Source organism: Puccinia triticina, chromosome 13A (assembly GCF_026914185.1).
Source record: "Puccinia triticina chromosome 13A, complete sequence".
Classification (NCBI taxonomy): Eukaryota; Fungi; Basidiomycota; class Pucciniomycetes; order Pucciniales; family Pucciniaceae; genus Puccinia; species Puccinia triticina.
Genome location: NC_070570.1, coordinates 3,536,016 through 3,551,756, shown reverse-complemented (window position 1 = coordinate 3,551,756; position 15,741 = coordinate 3,536,016). Strand labels below are relative to the sequence as shown.

The following is a 15,741-nucleotide window of genomic DNA, read 5'->3' as shown; positions in this document are numbered from 1 at the left end:
CCAAACCCACGCAGAACGGTAGCAGTAGGATTGGACATTGGGGTATTGAGGGTTGCACCATTGGAATCCTGGTGCAATTTTACCCTCATCGGCCGCTTCGCCAGGACTATCTGCCCCACCCAACAGTAGGCCCGACACGCAAATCAAGCTCAACCAGTCGCCCGGAGGCGATGTGACATCCTGTACAGCGGTGTGTGGCTGAAATGCAGCAGACAATTTTCGGCCTCCCGCACCCGCAAGCTTTTTCACTTTTGCTGTAATCTCCGACAGCCTCGGACCTCCCAATCTACACCAATGCGGTCGGCCACTCGGATTAGCCTACTCCGACCGTAATCAGAGCTAGTTAGTCCAGACTAACTTAGCAACGGATGTGGATGCTCTAAGGCATGAGTCCCCCCAGAGGGAGGCCTTCGGCCCCCTCGGGAGGGACTTAGTTAAGTTCGGGCGGGGATGGACACTGGTTGTATTTATGTCAAATATTGATTGAATCCAATCGGTGCTGAAAACTCCTGTGGGGATACATATAACAGCTGCGAGGCATGTCACTTTTCGTTGCCCAGTGTAGTCGGGCAGGCTACAAGGCTATGAAAATGGGCCTGCGGCGGAGCAAAGCTACACGCGGCTAAATGACAAAGAAGAGGTGTCTGGATTTCCAACGACAGGGGATGGATGCGGGAAACAGACATACAAGAGAGGCCCTTTTATAAGGGCCGACAATGGAAAAGAGAACCAAACAACAAGAAGAAAACGATGAATGATAATTCAACGGTACAGACAATATGGGCGTGTACAGGTCACGCCTTGTCTGAGAAAAGAAAGAAGAAACGAAACCAACAACCCTTTGCGTGCAGTACGCAGGGGCTTCGGCACCTCTAACTCCTGGCTCGTGCGGAGCCGGAGCCGGAGCCGGAAAAACCTAACACGCGTACAGCGCGCCCCTAGTATGGGCGCCTGTCGCGTAGCCAATTGTAGCACGGCTACACCAGGCATTAATCTCATGATGATGCTTTGTAGATAGGTTTAGGCAGCTGCCAAAGACTTGCCTTGACTGTCAACGTCCTGACTTGGAGCCGACCGGGGATTCTTACCTGATTGTCAAAGGTGCACGCATAAATAGTTAAGGGATCTGTGCGCCAATCTCCGTATCCCTCCAGAAACCAAGAACCTCCACATACATACAACAATCCGAACATTCTTTTAACGTCTCCAATCACACGATGCAGCTCTTCAACCTACTCCAACTTCTTACAGTAATCTTAATCAGTACTACCATCAATTGTGATGTATTCGTGTGCCCCACGCCAGCAGACAGGCAGAACGCCATCAATGATCCAAATAGGTTTACTCCCAGAGACGCCGGTTATTGTGCCAGACCGATCAGTGGTGCCGAGCGCAAAGAAGACAGAAAGCTGGGTTACTCAACGCTGGACGGTTATGCTGCCTGGGGTAAGTCATACGTGGATATGGGAGATCTTCAATGATTTGCGCCATCAAAGCCTTCTGTTTGCTTGTCTAACAATCAATCCAATGGCTAATAACAATCACAATTTCTGCTGTTAGTCGTTCGAGCCTGGCCAGTCCGCGGAGGCGCCACATGCGATGGAATGATGGTGCACGGCCGGGGCCAACATGCCCAGTTCAGATTTTGCTCTGTGCGTGGGTTGATATCTGACAGCCTGTCGGTACGTTTTGAATCCAAAGTATTTCTGCAACACTGACACCCAAGCTAACATCATTCTCACCACAGGAAACAAAGATGACACAACGCGACATAAATATACTGACCACCCATGTATGATAGTTCGAAAAGAAACCAAGCTCTCAAATTTCTTTCCTCAGAATCTTGTGTTACATATCATGAACTATCTGTCAACTCTTCCTGTGAAGGTCTGGACTTGTAGCATTAAAAGAGAAATGTTGCGGTCCAAGATGAACAACATAGATCTTGCAATCAGCTCGACCAGCCATCACATGTTTTTTATTTTTGCCTTCTTCATTGCATCTAATATTGAAACTCCAACGAGAAGAATTCCAAATCATTATTGTAATTCATGCAATTTTTGTTGATCTACTCGAAATCATCCCTGGACCGTATGCATCTTTGATTAATCCAATTGAAGTTCACTGACGCTAAAGAAGGGCTGAAATGTTTAGACTTCGGATCCGAGCTGTGATCTTGCGGTGTGTGGCTTTGTGAACTTGGATTGATCTTTTTACACACTTCCAAATGAGCTCCCAGTGGCCGGTTATGCCCTCAAAAATCAAGTCTGGATTGAGAAATATTTATTGGCCCCTTCTCCAAGCAAACATATCCCCGAATTGGTTTAGGACTTGGTATCCCCATCGGCACCGCAGGCTGCCCACCTGCGAGTAGTCCATGTATCTGCGGGCGAGAATGGACAAGATCTGGGTTATTCATTAACTCAAGCAGCTTGAGATTGAGGATGCTGTTTTTCTGCACCGGTTTGATATCAGACCTCTGAGTCTCAATCGAACTCTTTTCCGCATGATCCGTTACCCGGCGTCGGAGCTGGACACGGCCAAACCAAACCCGCCCACTTAAGGAATACCTTGCAAGCAGGAATATGAATTTTTCTTCTTTGCAGACTTAAACATCTCCAACCCTTCCACTGCTTTCCTTTCCGGCAAATACAACATACAGCTCTGGGCCTAAGAGAGTCCGAGCCTGTCCCTGCCCGGGACAGGCTGGACAGTACGCGAGGCCTCCTCAATACTGATGTATGACGGGTGTGCATTCTCACAACCAATCATCTATCTAAACTAAACACGCCAATTAGCATGATGACCATCACTGGAAAATCTACAATTCACAAGGCACACTAACCAAAAAGAGGAAGAGAGAGAAAAAAGGGAATCAAAACAGAAAAAGAAAGAACGAAGCCACTGAGCAAGACAGAAATGGGGGAAGAATACACGGGAGATTTGCTCGAGGAATTGGCGGGCCAAGCGGAGCCATTGGAGCTCGGGAAGAGGACCGTCAGGACCAGACTGGAGCTCGTCGAAGACCTGGTCAAGATAAGAGCGAAAGCGACGAAGGGGCTCCCTGCTCTGATTATCCTGGCGATATTCCAGAACCCATCTGGCGTATTCGGCGGCCGGCCAAGCGTTGCGTTGGCAGCACCTGGGCGTGCGGAGGAGAGCCGGGGTCGGAGGGGGAGTCGGACCGGTGGTTGAAGAGCAGGATGAGGACGACCAGCAGGACGTCGAGCGAGGAGTGGCGGAGCTGGAGAGATGCTTCGGAGGCCGTGTAGAACTTGCCGGAAGAACTTCAGGTCGTCCAGCAGTCGGGGCACCTAGGCTCCCGCCCCTGCTCCCCATCATCATCATCCTTGCTGTTGTCGGTGTCGTGGGGCTGCTTGTCCATGCCGGGCGGTCGGAGGGACGGGCCCATGCGCGTCTGGTCGAGGACCAGGAGCCGGGTGACCTCGCTCGGCCACCTTGCCCGCCAGCCGCAGCTTCAGCGTCTCCGGCAGCGGCGTCATCAGACGGGCATGGAACAGCAAGCCGTCCAGGACCTCCGCAGTCCGCTCGAGCAGAAGGGGCTCGAGGTGGCCGGGGTCCACTCGGGCCAGGAGGTCGGGCCTGGCTAGCGCCAGCTTGGCTCGACGCTCATGCATGTACAGCCGATTGCGCAACGACGCGTTCGTCGGTCGGAATTTTACATCCATCTTGGAGACAATCATGTTCAGCCCCCCGCGTGATCGAGGCCACGATGATCCTCTCCCGGATCTTCCTTGTCAACTTTAGTGTGCCCTCCATCATTTTCCTGCGGATAGTCATGCAACACCCACCAGACTGGCTATCGGGAGAGCTCTGAAAGGTTCTTGGAGATTTCGATGTTCGTGATTCGGGCAGGTGTGGCACTCGGTCCAGCCAACGAGGTTGCCTGACAACCCGGCACAAGCTAATCAAGGAACATTTTCAGTGAACGTCTCTTCAGATTCGACCGGGTGTTCTTTCTGGTGGAACACGACTCTACTCTCGGCTCGTTTAAGATAATTGTGGACGACTTCCTTCGCTTTTCTAGGGGCCGAACGGACCAACGAAGGGGTCGAGAACCTAGCTGGCTCGAGCTCGTTCAGCTCCTCCGCCCGTCCGTTGTCCGCCTCCGTCATCCTCGGCATCATGATGGTTTCCAGCGGCAAGACCGCCCGCAGCGCCAGGATCGTCTCTAGCGATCGGCTGGTCAAGTTGTATGTCGTGTGGATGTGCAAGGAGATCCGGGAGAAAGACTCCTGGAATGGCCGCAGGAGACGCGGGTAATTGGCCGTCAGGGCTTGCGCAATCGGGTTGGATCCTAATTCATACACATTAGTCTAGTCTCTCAAAGTAAAATCAGGTTGCATAGCAAAGACTAACTTCTTAGAGTTTAGCGAGTCTCCTCACTCACAGCGCCACTAAGCGTAGTCCAGAACACGGTGCTGGGACGTTCTTCGAGCATCGATGCAGAGCTGGGGACGGCCTCGAGGAACGGGACGCCGGGGACCGGATCCTTCGTCCATTCCAGGACTTTCTGGAGGGTGTAGACCTCTCGACACAGCACATGCTCAGGTTGTCGATTCAAGCCTGTGAGCCGGGCCCATAAAACACTCGTCCATTGGGGCAAAGTTGCCACTGTGGGCTCGGTTCTGGCGCGGGATCTGTAGCCCAAACTGGACGTTGGGTGGGGGTCTGTGAGAGGGAAGAGGGAGGGTTCGTGTGCGAACAATATAAGGATCGGACAACAGGGGAGGGAAGAGGGAGACCATTTGCGCCGGCTTGTCTGGCTAAGAAAATGAGGTCGAAGGCGAGCTTGATCCTCTTGCCGATGCGCTCGGCGAGTTCGAAGATCATCGAGCCAACGGAGCGCTCGAGGATGGAGAGGTTGTGGGCGGTCTGGAAGGAGGAGGAGAGCATGGCCCGGTCGAGCTAGACGCGCGCTGAGGGTCCTAGACATCTGCTCCTCGACCATCTTCCGGGCCGAGACGATCGTCTGGACGTGTGGCTGGGTGGCCGTGATTGCACGGATCGAGGGCAGCGTTTGTGGAGTCGGATCTTCTCCGGCTGCTGGGCCGACCCGCTCGAGCGATGCTGTCTCGAGCGCGGAGTCCAGGAGCCTTTCCGACTCGGATATAGGGTCTGTGCGCTTTCGGCTCAGACGAGCTCATGTTGATCGCGCGAAATGGATGGGTGCTTGGAGTTCTCTACTTGCAGGGGCAGGTTGGGTGGGCGAAGATCTAGCTCGGCCATCTGCGCTTCGAGGCGCTTCGCCTGGGTGACCAACGGGCTGGCTTTCTGCGAGAGCTTGGCGGCAGCGTGGTAGCGGTCCAATCTAGCGAGAGCGTCTTCGGGGGTCGCATGGCGGTTGCCAATCTTCTTGCAGAGTCTTCCGAAGTTGGTTTCGAGCTGATGGAGCGCGTTCTTGACGGATTGGAAGGGCCGATCGAGCGAGGCCATCAACCTTGAGATGGTCCGTGCTCGCCTGGGATCGGATCGCCTTCGTGATATGGCTTCGATCCCTGGATTCAGCTTCGAGAGCACGCCACTGATGTGGCCCGATGCGAATTGGGAAATATCGATGGCATGGTAGGGCTCGTTGTTTTAAGCACCGAGTTGGCGAATTCCTGGGGATCGAAATCTGGATCGAGATACTCTTGCTACTATCAGCGGGTTATATATGTTAATCGGATAAATACAGAAACACGAACCTGGTCAACATGTGGACAACGAAGGATGAGGATGATGGCTGGATGAAATGACATATTACTGTCCATCGGGAGTTGAGCAGCACTCGGGGACACACGGCTATCGGGACCCCCGTTGTCACAACTCCTTCCTATTTTGGTCAGGTTAATCAGATTCACCAACCAACCAAAGCTTTCTTTGCAAGCTCCCCATGAACATTTGCACCATAGAAAGAAAAAAAAAAAGAAGAGCCCTAGCTCAGTCATGGGGCTCACAGACAAAATTATCAATTTACCAGTAGATCATCTTGATTCTTCCCTCTAAGAAACACCTTTGAGCCCCCCTCCCCCTCCCCCTTAACCTGCAGTTATATGCATAGCTCAAAGTGTGACAGCAAAATCTAAGACATTCTGTGTGTTGAAGTTTCTGAACTCAAAAATCATGAAGAGCTGATCAGGGCTCTCAGTGTTTAACCGGATCAAAGGGTAATGCTTTTGGATTGAAATGGCATCAATTTAAGCTGGAACTTATTGGAATCCAACATGCACATATGGTATCACTATCCAAATTCAGCAGGGAGGAATCATGTCATGAAATGGGCTATATGGGAAGTACAAATTGATCAAGAGAAATGTTTCATAAATTGTTGATTTTTAAATAAATGCTGTGCATGGTTTTTTTTCTCATGAGCAAGATTTTTTCTGTGAGGGAGTTTAGGGAAAGAATTTTAGAGAAAATGGAGAATTATTGTTATCCAAAAACAGATTGGTGTCAAGTGGGTATCTACTTATTTTTCAAGAAGGTTGATGGATCATCAGGTATAAGGTGAATGGCTATTTATTTCAGATCCAACACTTTTTCAATAGAGGAATATCTTCTCCAGACGGTGATGGAGGCTCATCAGGCAGGGATTCAAGCCCTTCAAGCATTCTTTTGTGATTTCTGAAGACAGTCAAAAAATCTACAAGCCCGCCCCAAAAAGAGAAAAATGAAAAAGAAGGTTAGTGAAAATTGATTATTTTTCAGACATTGGTAACAAGTCACTCACCCTCTGGCACATATGTCAAAACCTCTTCGAGATTGTCGAAATGCCTCTGAACTTGGCGCAATTTAGCAAGTAGTAATGACGGGCTATCTTCCCTTTCAAGTCTGCTTTCTTCGGCGGAAAATTCTGCGATCCAAGCCCTATCAGTCTCTTCAAGCCACTGCGACAACTGATGGCCATAGGCTTCAACGTCCAGGATATTTGTGACTTTGAAAGTGTCTGGCAATTCAGGAAATCTGTGAATTGGGAGTATCGGTTCTCCCTGGTGACATGCATCACGTATCAAGGCTCCAGTTTTCCTGATTTCATACCTGATCCCTGTGGATAAATCTTTTAAGACTATTTGGGCAGCAAGATTGGTGAGGCGGGGAGCAAGGTCAAAAAAGCCATACTCTGGTAGCGCAGAAGCAGTATCAGGATTTTAATTTGCAAAGCCGTCACAGATCCAGAGTTAGCTCGAGCTTCTCATCGAGTGTGCGCGCGTAGAAGAAACATGGCTGAAGAGAAGCAGATAGATGCGTACTTCTGATTTCATCAAGGTGTTCAGCACCAAAGACCTTCTCCAGAGCCGCTGTCAACTTTTTCTCTCTTGTGGAAAGCTGGTCAGCGGAGGATGAAGAGGCCTCGGCGGCGTTTGTCATCATATTCATAGACTTGTCCCAAGCGCTATGTTCTTCAGATGAACACGGAGCAATCATATTTTTCCCTCTCCTTGCACGGGCGCTGGTAATGCTAGCTGCAGATGGATTCAGCCGATCATTTTGGGTGACGGCGGCAATGGGTTGAGATATTTTGGGTTTCTCTTCCGGTCTACCCAGCATGTCCCATTCCAGAAAGAGCTCCATTGAAGAACATGGCTTGAGCCATAAGCTAAGATTTAGTATAACCAAAAACAAAGATAATGTTGAACTCAGTCGGATGGTCATTTTTGTGCAGTTTAACTCTGTCCAACTAGGGATACAAAACACACTTATGTGCCAGACTTTCTCCTTCCCGCAAACAAATTCGCCAGCTTTTAATGTGCGTGGATGAGGGACAGAAATTATTCCACTGCTCGACACCTCAAACGCCTGAGTGAGGTGTATCGTGGCCAAGTATGATTACTCAGAGTCAAGTGTCATCAGCAGTTTCCTACATACCCAGATCTTAACCGGAGTACGGGCGTTATCGGCTCCAGCTTGGGGTGACATTTGAGTGTTTCTTTTGAGGCCAGGCCGGCATTTTAATGATCACGAGCTCCAGGAAAAAGGTATTTACCTAAAAATCATGATGAGCTGCGACTCGTCTGGCCTCATGTCGACCTCCAGGCTTCCCGTGCGTCCATTTGTTTCCTGGCCAGTCTTCATCAAGCCGGCCGGCTTTGGCTAATGATTCCTGGTGGTAAGGCCAAGTCTCGTACCGCGCCTTGCTATTTTTACGTATCTCTTAAGGTGAGACCAGCTGCGTAAATCTGAGCGAAGGGTCTGCAAGGACCTCGGGGTTTTTGCAGTGCAATACGAGAATACACCAAATGCCTCGTCAGGTCTCAGTCTGCATTCGCGACAGTTTCCATCTCAGTACTTCCACTTGCATAGTCTTGTGTATCTGGTCGTTAGCTAGGATTAGTCATGCCTGAGCTTATCTGAAGCCTCAGCAAGAAGCGAGGGACTGGTAGTTAGGGATGACTTTCAGTTGGCGTCCACAAGGCCATGTGCCAATGAGTCTCGATTAAACCAGGCGGAGACTTCTCTACTCTTACCAGTCAAGCTCAGCAGGCAGAGAGTGATACCACCACGAGCTAGTACCAAGCGACTGGCGACAAGCATGCTCGGTTCAAATCGCGCCCCGAAATTGCTGCCTTGATACTCGCAACATGACCAATCCCTGAGCTTCACTCCAAGGCCATGTCATCGAGTTGATGAAGGAGTTGATTCGGTCTGGGTTCTACGGCCGCCTAGGAGAGCTCCGGTGGAAACTTATTCTATTTAAGGCACTGTCTACCCACCAATCATTTTCCTCCCCCACCACATTCCACATACATTACTTCCTCCACTGTTTATCAGCTGTTTATATACCAGTAACAAATCCGATTATCCAATTAGTTGTTGTCGGTTATTTTTCCATTCTGTTTATAAAACTGGGCTTTAAATAAAAATCAAACACCTCTTTCTTCTCCAATCTACTTTTGTCAAAAGCTATTTTTAAGTCTCACCTCAACCCAAACACCCAGTACTCTACTCCGACAAATTCAAATCCCCATCATGGTTTCTGTCAAACTCGCCCAACTTATCTCGATTGCCGTATTTGCATCCACCTGCATGAACATCCAAGCTGGCACCCTCACAACTAGAACAGTCGGATCAATGCCCAAACCCAACGAGTAAGTGCCTTGAATTTCGTGGAATTCCAACTCAAAATTATAGTGTTATGTGCCGCTGATCCTAGGGTTCTCCTTCTGTTCCTTGGTTTTTACCAGTGTGCCAACAGTTCCTTTGGATATTTCTTCCGGCAAGGCCGGTGATTTGGGGGTAAAGATGATTGCCGGAGAACTCAAAGCTCTTGAGTGAGTGACTCTAATTGTTAGCGAGCTGAACGCGACAATTGTGGTGGTGCAACCCAAATGACAGGGATGTTTTGTATCTGACTGTGTTGCTGTTCTCCTTCTTTTTAATTTTGATTGGCAGAGGATCGCCTGGTTCTTCCAACGGGTCAAAAGTCAAGAGCAACAGCGGTAACCAGAAGAAACCCAAGCCACCTGTTACCCGGAGTCGGAGAAGTCCCACAAGTTCATTATCACGAAGGAATCGGCAATCAAAAGATTCCCCGCCAAGAGTGAAGGCGATTGACAGCGGTGGTGATGGATTCAAGCAGCCGCTACACAAACGATCAGGATCTTCAAGTGAAACCGAAAATGAGGCGATACCCAAGGAGATCACAGGCAAGCCCACCACTGGTGTTATGGCCAAAACCGGAGACATAGCCGCTTCAAACGGCGCAGCTACTGGAAATTCCAAGCCGCCAACAATCCGCAGGCGAAGAGAAAGCTCGATCGGCAATGTCGTTTGGAAACGACAACATCCGGCTGGCGGTCCTCACCTCAACGAAGTTGAGAAGAAGCTACCCACAGAGCACAAGCCGAATAAGCGCAACACCGAACCCACTCCTGGACCACCAAAAAGGGAGGATGGAAAGAAGGGAGGCGTGAGGTCACTCCTGAAGACCATGGCCAACGGTGGGGATGGTGGTACCAGCGGAGGAAACGACAAGGCGCTGAAACCCTCAACCTCCATGAAAGGTCAACCCGCCGGCGAGCCCGGCCATAAAGAAACTGTAACTCCTCCAAAGGGAGATGCTGGAAAATGAGCTGCTCACTTTATTTATTGCGGTTTGATACCTTCTCCTTGTACCTCATTCCTGATCTAGACTCTTAAAAATTTGTAAATCATGTACATATTTAGATTGTTTGTTCCTATAAGTTGTTTGTTGTAAAACAATCCATCTCCGCACATTGTTAAAGAATCCTTTTGCTTTGAGCAGTTGAGAAACAATCCTCGTGAGAATCAGGGCATTTAAAGTGTAAAAAAAGTAGCACACATCTGACATGCTGGGCACCCAAGAACCACAAGACAAGAGCAAGCTGCAACTCCGTTGTGCAAATCTTTGAATACATACCTTCACTATCAGCTCATCCTTCGGATCAACGCTCCGTCTTCAGGTGCGAAAAGCACTCCTATCTTTACGCACTTGAATTCGACTCAGTCTCTGTGCAAGAAGAAATTAATGTAAAATTTACATCAGCTCTCAGCGTCCACAGCTCGTTAACGGCCGATAGGCCGCCACGGGGTATCAGCTCTTCATCAGTCGGCCCATCAGTATCGTCGGCGTCACCACCTCCGGCTACCCAATCATAATCACGCCAACAAATGGTGTTGCTAATCGATGCACCGTGCTCAGCTTCGCTGTTACTTCCGTCTGCGCTTGTCTGATCACTGCTTTTGCTAGATGGTTGCACGCTGTGAAGACCCCACTGTCTTCGCCTTATCCGGTACAGTATTTCCGGCCATCCTATGGCTTCTCTTCTGCCCGCTCTCGGGCTCTCACCCTTATTCCACCGCTCTCGGCGATTCTTGTCCGATCCATGAACGGGTCTTAGCCAAGACCGGTATCTCTCTCTATCATCTAGGTTGTATCTGCTTACTCTATTCGGCGCTCTCGCCTCTTATATATCTCGAGCTTGTATATTAGTCATATAGTTACAACCGGACTTCTACAAGTCCGGTCATCCATCTTGTCCTTATCCGTCTCTTTCCCTTCACCTTGTACCGTCCCATCCAATGGGACATATCCCTTTCCTCTCGTACTACTCGACCGCCTCACTATGCTACCCTGTAGACTCCTCGCCTATAAAAGGCGGCCTTGTGCCCAGCAATACAACCCCAACTTAGTTCTCTCGCACATCTCCGCTTTCCAGAAACCTGCGAGACTTCACAGCGCCCAAAAAAACACGCTCTGGTTGTGTTTTCGAGTCTCATTTAGCACTCCGCCTACTTCCAGAACCTATAATAACCAGAGAATTCTTCGCTTTCATGTTACAAATGAGATGAAGGGGAATAACATTGTCAGGCAGGCCCCCCAGCAAGTCTGTATGTCTCCCAGTTGGTACCAAGTGCACTGTGTACCACTCAGCTTGGTGAGTAGATGAGACTGGCCCTCCTTTTGTGCCAGATTTTCTGGGGAGGATTCCCAAAAATTGGTAAAAATGTCTACTGGTTGCCCAAACCTGATAAATCCTCTCAGAGCTCTTGATGAGAGCCCTGTGGTGGTGCTGTGCTGGGCCAGATGAAGCGTGAAGTACCCCCACTGGCTGGGTAAGTCCCCTGCTTTGCAAGCAGGTTTGGAAGTTGGCGCCAAATTTGCACCCAGTGCATGCCCAGTCAAATGCATTAAGCATTACCATTCAAGAATGGCTTGCGTGCATTTGGCGCCAAGTTGGCGCCAACAACCAACACAAGCAGGTAAAGGCATCACACTTTACCTTGAACTACCCAGCAAACTCATTGTAAACTCAGATTATCCAGAATCCCAACAGTCCATCCAAAGTTAAACATCAAGTACCAGGTGAACAATTGCAAGAAATTTTGTGGCCTCAGGGATTAAAGTAGCCAGTATTTTTCTTTTCTTTCTTCTCTTATTAGTATTTTTCCTCTCTCCTCCTTTTAAATTAAAGGGATATTGACTCCCCCTTCTCCCCTTGCTGGAAAAAATGTCTTTTGGACCTCTGCAAGAAACCTATAAAAGCATCTTGTCTCTTGCTCCCCTCCTCCCTTTACAAAAAAGCAGGTTTTGGAATGCTGTAAAACTGCTATAAAAGTGGGAAGAGTTCTTTTTCACCACAAAACTTATCAAGCCTCCCCCTGCATAGATGCTAAAAATGCACTAAAAAACATACCACTCTTTTCTCAGCCCAAAAAGCAGCTGCCAGAGCTACTATTTTCAGGAAATAAAAGTGGAAGCCATAAATGCTGTGCCTTCGGCAGCAAATTATTTACACTGTTTCTGGAAGGGATAAATTATCTCCCAGTCAAATTTTCCTGGGCATAGCCTGCCAATTCCTCATGTCCTGTCCGCAAATGGATTGGATTTGCTGCCATGAAATTGTCTTTCACTCAGATGATCCTTCCATTTTTCCCTTTCAAGTGCCTATTGATTTGAAATTGTGCACTAAGGTGATACAAGTATGGTGTAAGCCCACAATGAGGCTTTTACTACATTTTTTGTCGGCACCATTGCAGACACAGGCAAGTTTTATAACTTTATTATGTACAAGATCTGTCAACAGAGGAGTGTGACTTCCAAGGGGGAGGTGTGTCAGAGTATCAGACCTGTTGCAGCTTCATTGAAGCGTAGCAAGGGAGATACTAGCTATCTTGCACTGCAAGGTAAGCCGCACTGTTTCAGACTCTGTGCATCCAGGAGATGTCACTAAACATCAGCCTCCCCCTTCCAGATAATGGCGATGGTGCAAGCCACAAATCACCAAGGGGATGGCCCCAAGCCTTGCGACCCACCGGGAACGGCAAACGGCTCAAGGCGAGCAAGACGACCCACAAGGTGGACTTGTGAGTATTTAAGGAGCTGCTTTTTGCCTGTCAGACCAGACCTCAGGCTAATCAGTCGTCCCAATTTCGCACATAGCTCACTTGCTCATAGAATAACCTCGCCCAAATTAGCCACCAGCCCAAGCCTTAATACTATTAAGCATCGACCAACATCATCAGAAAAGGATCAGTAAGCTGCTCGAAAGAGACCAGCCATTCTCGACAGACAGACAGACAGTCAGATCCCATCCAGACTGTCCATCCTTCGGTCAAATCACTTTTTCATCTCTAAAGCTCCGCCGACTTCACCGGCAATTAACCCTCAGATCAGACCAAGAAGCAGACAACACGTCCTGCTCTTAGTTGTCCTAAATTTAACAAGGGGGAGGGGTGGGGCTTCCAGGATTTGAACATGGGATCTCTGCAGGTGAGCAGTCTGCAAGAACTCTGCTTTAAAATGTCTTATTCAACCATCTCTGCCCCAATCCTTCCTGTTGAGGAGGTTGCCTAACCACTTCAACAGGGAGTTTTTTTGGGTCAGAGGTTTTATGAAAAGTCTTTGGAAGGACCAAGTAAAATATCATATGGGGTGGGTGAATTTTACAAAGTGTTTTTTACAAGGTACAAGGCCCTGTAAAGAATTTCTTTGCAAAAGTACACATTCAGGGAGGGTGTGTGTAATTTTACAATGTGTTGGCTAGATTCCAAGCTTGTAATGTAAAAGCAACCTTGTAAAATTATACCTGAAGTCTTCCATGTGGAATTTTACTTGGTGTTTTTTGACAAATTGCCACCTTGTAAAAAAAATTACCTTGCAAACTCCCATATTTGCAGCAAAAACCTGAATTTTACAAGGCAAATTTTGAGGAAGCAGTACACCATGCAAAATATATGTTGTAAAAATCAATAACAATGACTACCAGGTTCAAATTTAGAAGGTGCTGTGGAAATTTTACAGGGTGTTTATACTCCTTTTTCCTTTGGAAAATTGACTTCCCCCAACTGCACATTGTCCAATATGCAATCCTGCTGAAATTATTGAAGGTGCAGGAGCAATAAGAGAATTCAATCCACTGGCAAGAACTTTGACCAAGGGTTATATGGTGATTCATGACTCCCAGAAACTTCATAATTCCAGCCAAAGTTCATAATTTCCAAGTGCAGTTGGTAGTATGTAGTGGTTTTTCCAAAAAAAAAAAAAAAAAAAAACAAGTCAAAACTGGCTTGTCAATTTCCCACAGCAACTTGTAAATTTGAGCTTTGTAACCACTATTATTGATTTTTACAAGGTAGATTTTGTGCAGCCTGCCAAAAACACCTTGTAAAATTTACACAACACCTTGTAATTTCAAACCTGGTTGGCATTGTTATATTTGATTTTTACAAGGTATATTTTGCATGGTGCACTGCTTCCTCAACATTTGCTTTGTAAATATCAGGTTTTTGCTGCAAATATGGGAGTTTGCAAGGTAATTTTTTTTACAAGGTGGCAATTTGTCAAAAAACACCAAGTAAAATTCCACATGGAAGACTTCAGGTATAATTTTACAAGGTTGCTTTTACATTACAAGCTTGGAATCTAGCCAACACATTGTAAAATTACACACACCCTCCCTTAATGTGTACTTTTACAAAGAAATTTTTTACAGGGCCTTGTACCTTGTAAAAAACACTTTGTAAAATTCAATATCCCCATATTTATGGTGTTCAAAGTTGGTTTATGCATGCATAAATCATAAATTCATAAATCTTTTTCAGGGGGATTACATAATCAAACCCGCGCAATCCCCTGCAAAGAACAGTTTATGAATTTATGATTTATGCATGCATAAATCAACTTTGAACACCATAATTAATTAAGGTGTTCAAAGTTGAAATCATAAAATTTTCAATACATAAAATCATAAAATCATAAAACTTTCAAGTGATGATTTCATATGTACCATTCTAGAAATATTGCTGTAATTTGAGTGTTTGGGTGGTACATATTTTTTTCAGCTGAGATTTTTATGATTTTATGGTGTTATGATTTTATGCAAGTCAACTTTGAACACCCTAATTATATACAAGATCCTCAACCAGAAGGAAAACCACTTTGACTAGGGATTCCACTCTAGTTTGTGTTTATGGTTCTGGAAATTTTGGAACAAATAAGTAGATTTGAATCGTCTCATTTGAGACCGGGACTACAGCAGCAGCGGCAGAGCCGCCTGGAAAGTCTAGTCTCGAGAAAACAAAAAAGCAAGAAAAGAAAACCTCCTCTTTTGGCTCTCCATTCTGTCCCTTAGGGGCATACCCAGCAGGCAAAAGCTTGCCCTCTCCTCAGCGTCTGTTGGTGTCTGGCGGCCGCCTCGAGGAATGATGATACACCGAGCCAGATCAATAGCCTCTCCGGGGGAAAATGCAGACAGCTGAGCCAAGCACCCGAGGACGCGAACTTGCACAAGGAGCAGTCCACCTTGAGCCAGGAACCGCTGACGCACAGCAGAGATCGGGATCCTTGCGTTCGACCGGCAGACAGCGCACAAGTGCAAGCCCAAGAAGCTTCCCAGGCGGGCATGCAATGCAGAAGAAAGGAAGCGCGAGTTTCAACCCCCGCAAGTGCAGCAGGGGGATTGCGGCTGTATCCCTCAGCCGGAAACACGGGCCCACAGCCGTGTCTGGCAAGTCCTACTGCCAACACATACCAAGGAAGTGTGTGTTCGAGAGGTTCCATGGGCAGACAACGGTGGTGCCATGGGCGACTGGAGCAGGACCCCTGATCCCTTACCCGTCGGCGCCCGGGCACTCCTTCCAAAGACAATCTTCTCGACGGGGGTTTGCTCGGCTCCCAAGTCTGCGGGACCCACGCCATGGTCGCACCCCGCGCAACGGCGGGCCCACCGTCTCGAGGCGTCGCAGAAACAGACATGGGGGTTTTGGGTGTGGGGGTTT

General features: G+C 48.0%; 5 protein-coding genes across 5 annotated transcripts; 2 read left to right on the top strand and 3 right to left on the bottom strand.

Moving 5' to 3' along the window:
* Positions 1 to 1,217: 1,217 nt before the first annotated feature.
* Positions 1,218 to 1,798, top strand: PtA15_13A324 (uncharacterized protein; the record flags this gene model as incomplete). The annotated part of the gene is made up of 3 exons (XM_053162511.1): positions 1,218 to 1,446; positions 1,561 to 1,682; positions 1,748 to 1,798. 3 exons carry the CDS (start codon positions 1,218 to 1,220, stop codon positions 1,796 to 1,798), a joined length of 402 nt encoding a protein of 133 aa, XP_053026479.1.
* A 1,546-nt stretch (positions 1,799 to 3,344) lies between these two features.
* Positions 3,345 to 3,704, bottom strand: PtA15_13A323 (uncharacterized protein; the record flags this gene model as incomplete). The annotated part of the gene is made up of 1 exon (XM_053162510.1): positions 3,345 to 3,704. The coding sequence occupies one exon, from the start codon at positions 3,702 to 3,704 to the stop codon at positions 3,345 to 3,347; it is 360 nt and encodes a 119-aa protein (XP_053026478.1).
* Positions 3,705 to 3,929: 225 nt separating this feature from the next.
* PtA15_13A322 (uncharacterized protein) lies at positions 3,930 to 5,774 on the bottom strand (the record flags this gene model as incomplete). The annotated part of the gene is made up of 4 exons (XM_053162509.1): positions 3,930 to 4,337; positions 4,412 to 5,146; positions 5,209 to 5,592; positions 5,709 to 5,774. 4 exons carry the CDS (start codon positions 5,772 to 5,774, stop codon positions 3,930 to 3,932), a joined length of 1,593 nt encoding a protein of 530 aa, XP_053026477.1.
* Positions 5,775 to 6,527: 753 nt separating this feature from the next.
* On the bottom strand, positions 6,528 to 7,920 carry PtA15_13A321 (uncharacterized protein; the record flags this gene model as incomplete). The annotated part of the gene is made up of 5 exons (XM_053162508.1): positions 6,528 to 6,646; positions 6,734 to 7,123; positions 7,254 to 7,600; positions 7,673 to 7,800; positions 7,870 to 7,920. 5 exons carry the CDS (start codon positions 7,918 to 7,920, stop codon positions 6,528 to 6,530), a joined length of 1,035 nt encoding a protein of 344 aa, XP_053026476.1.
* A 1,050-nt stretch (positions 7,921 to 8,970) lies between these two features.
* PtA15_13A320 (uncharacterized protein) lies at positions 8,971 to 10,072 on the top strand (the record flags this gene model as incomplete). Its single annotated transcript, XM_053162507.1, has 3 exons — positions 8,971 to 9,089; positions 9,186 to 9,272; positions 9,394 to 10,072. The coding sequence occupies 3 exons, from the start codon at positions 8,971 to 8,973 to the stop codon at positions 10,070 to 10,072; spliced, it is 885 nt and encodes a 294-aa protein (XP_053026475.1).
* Positions 10,073 to 15,741: the final 5,669 nt, after the last annotated feature.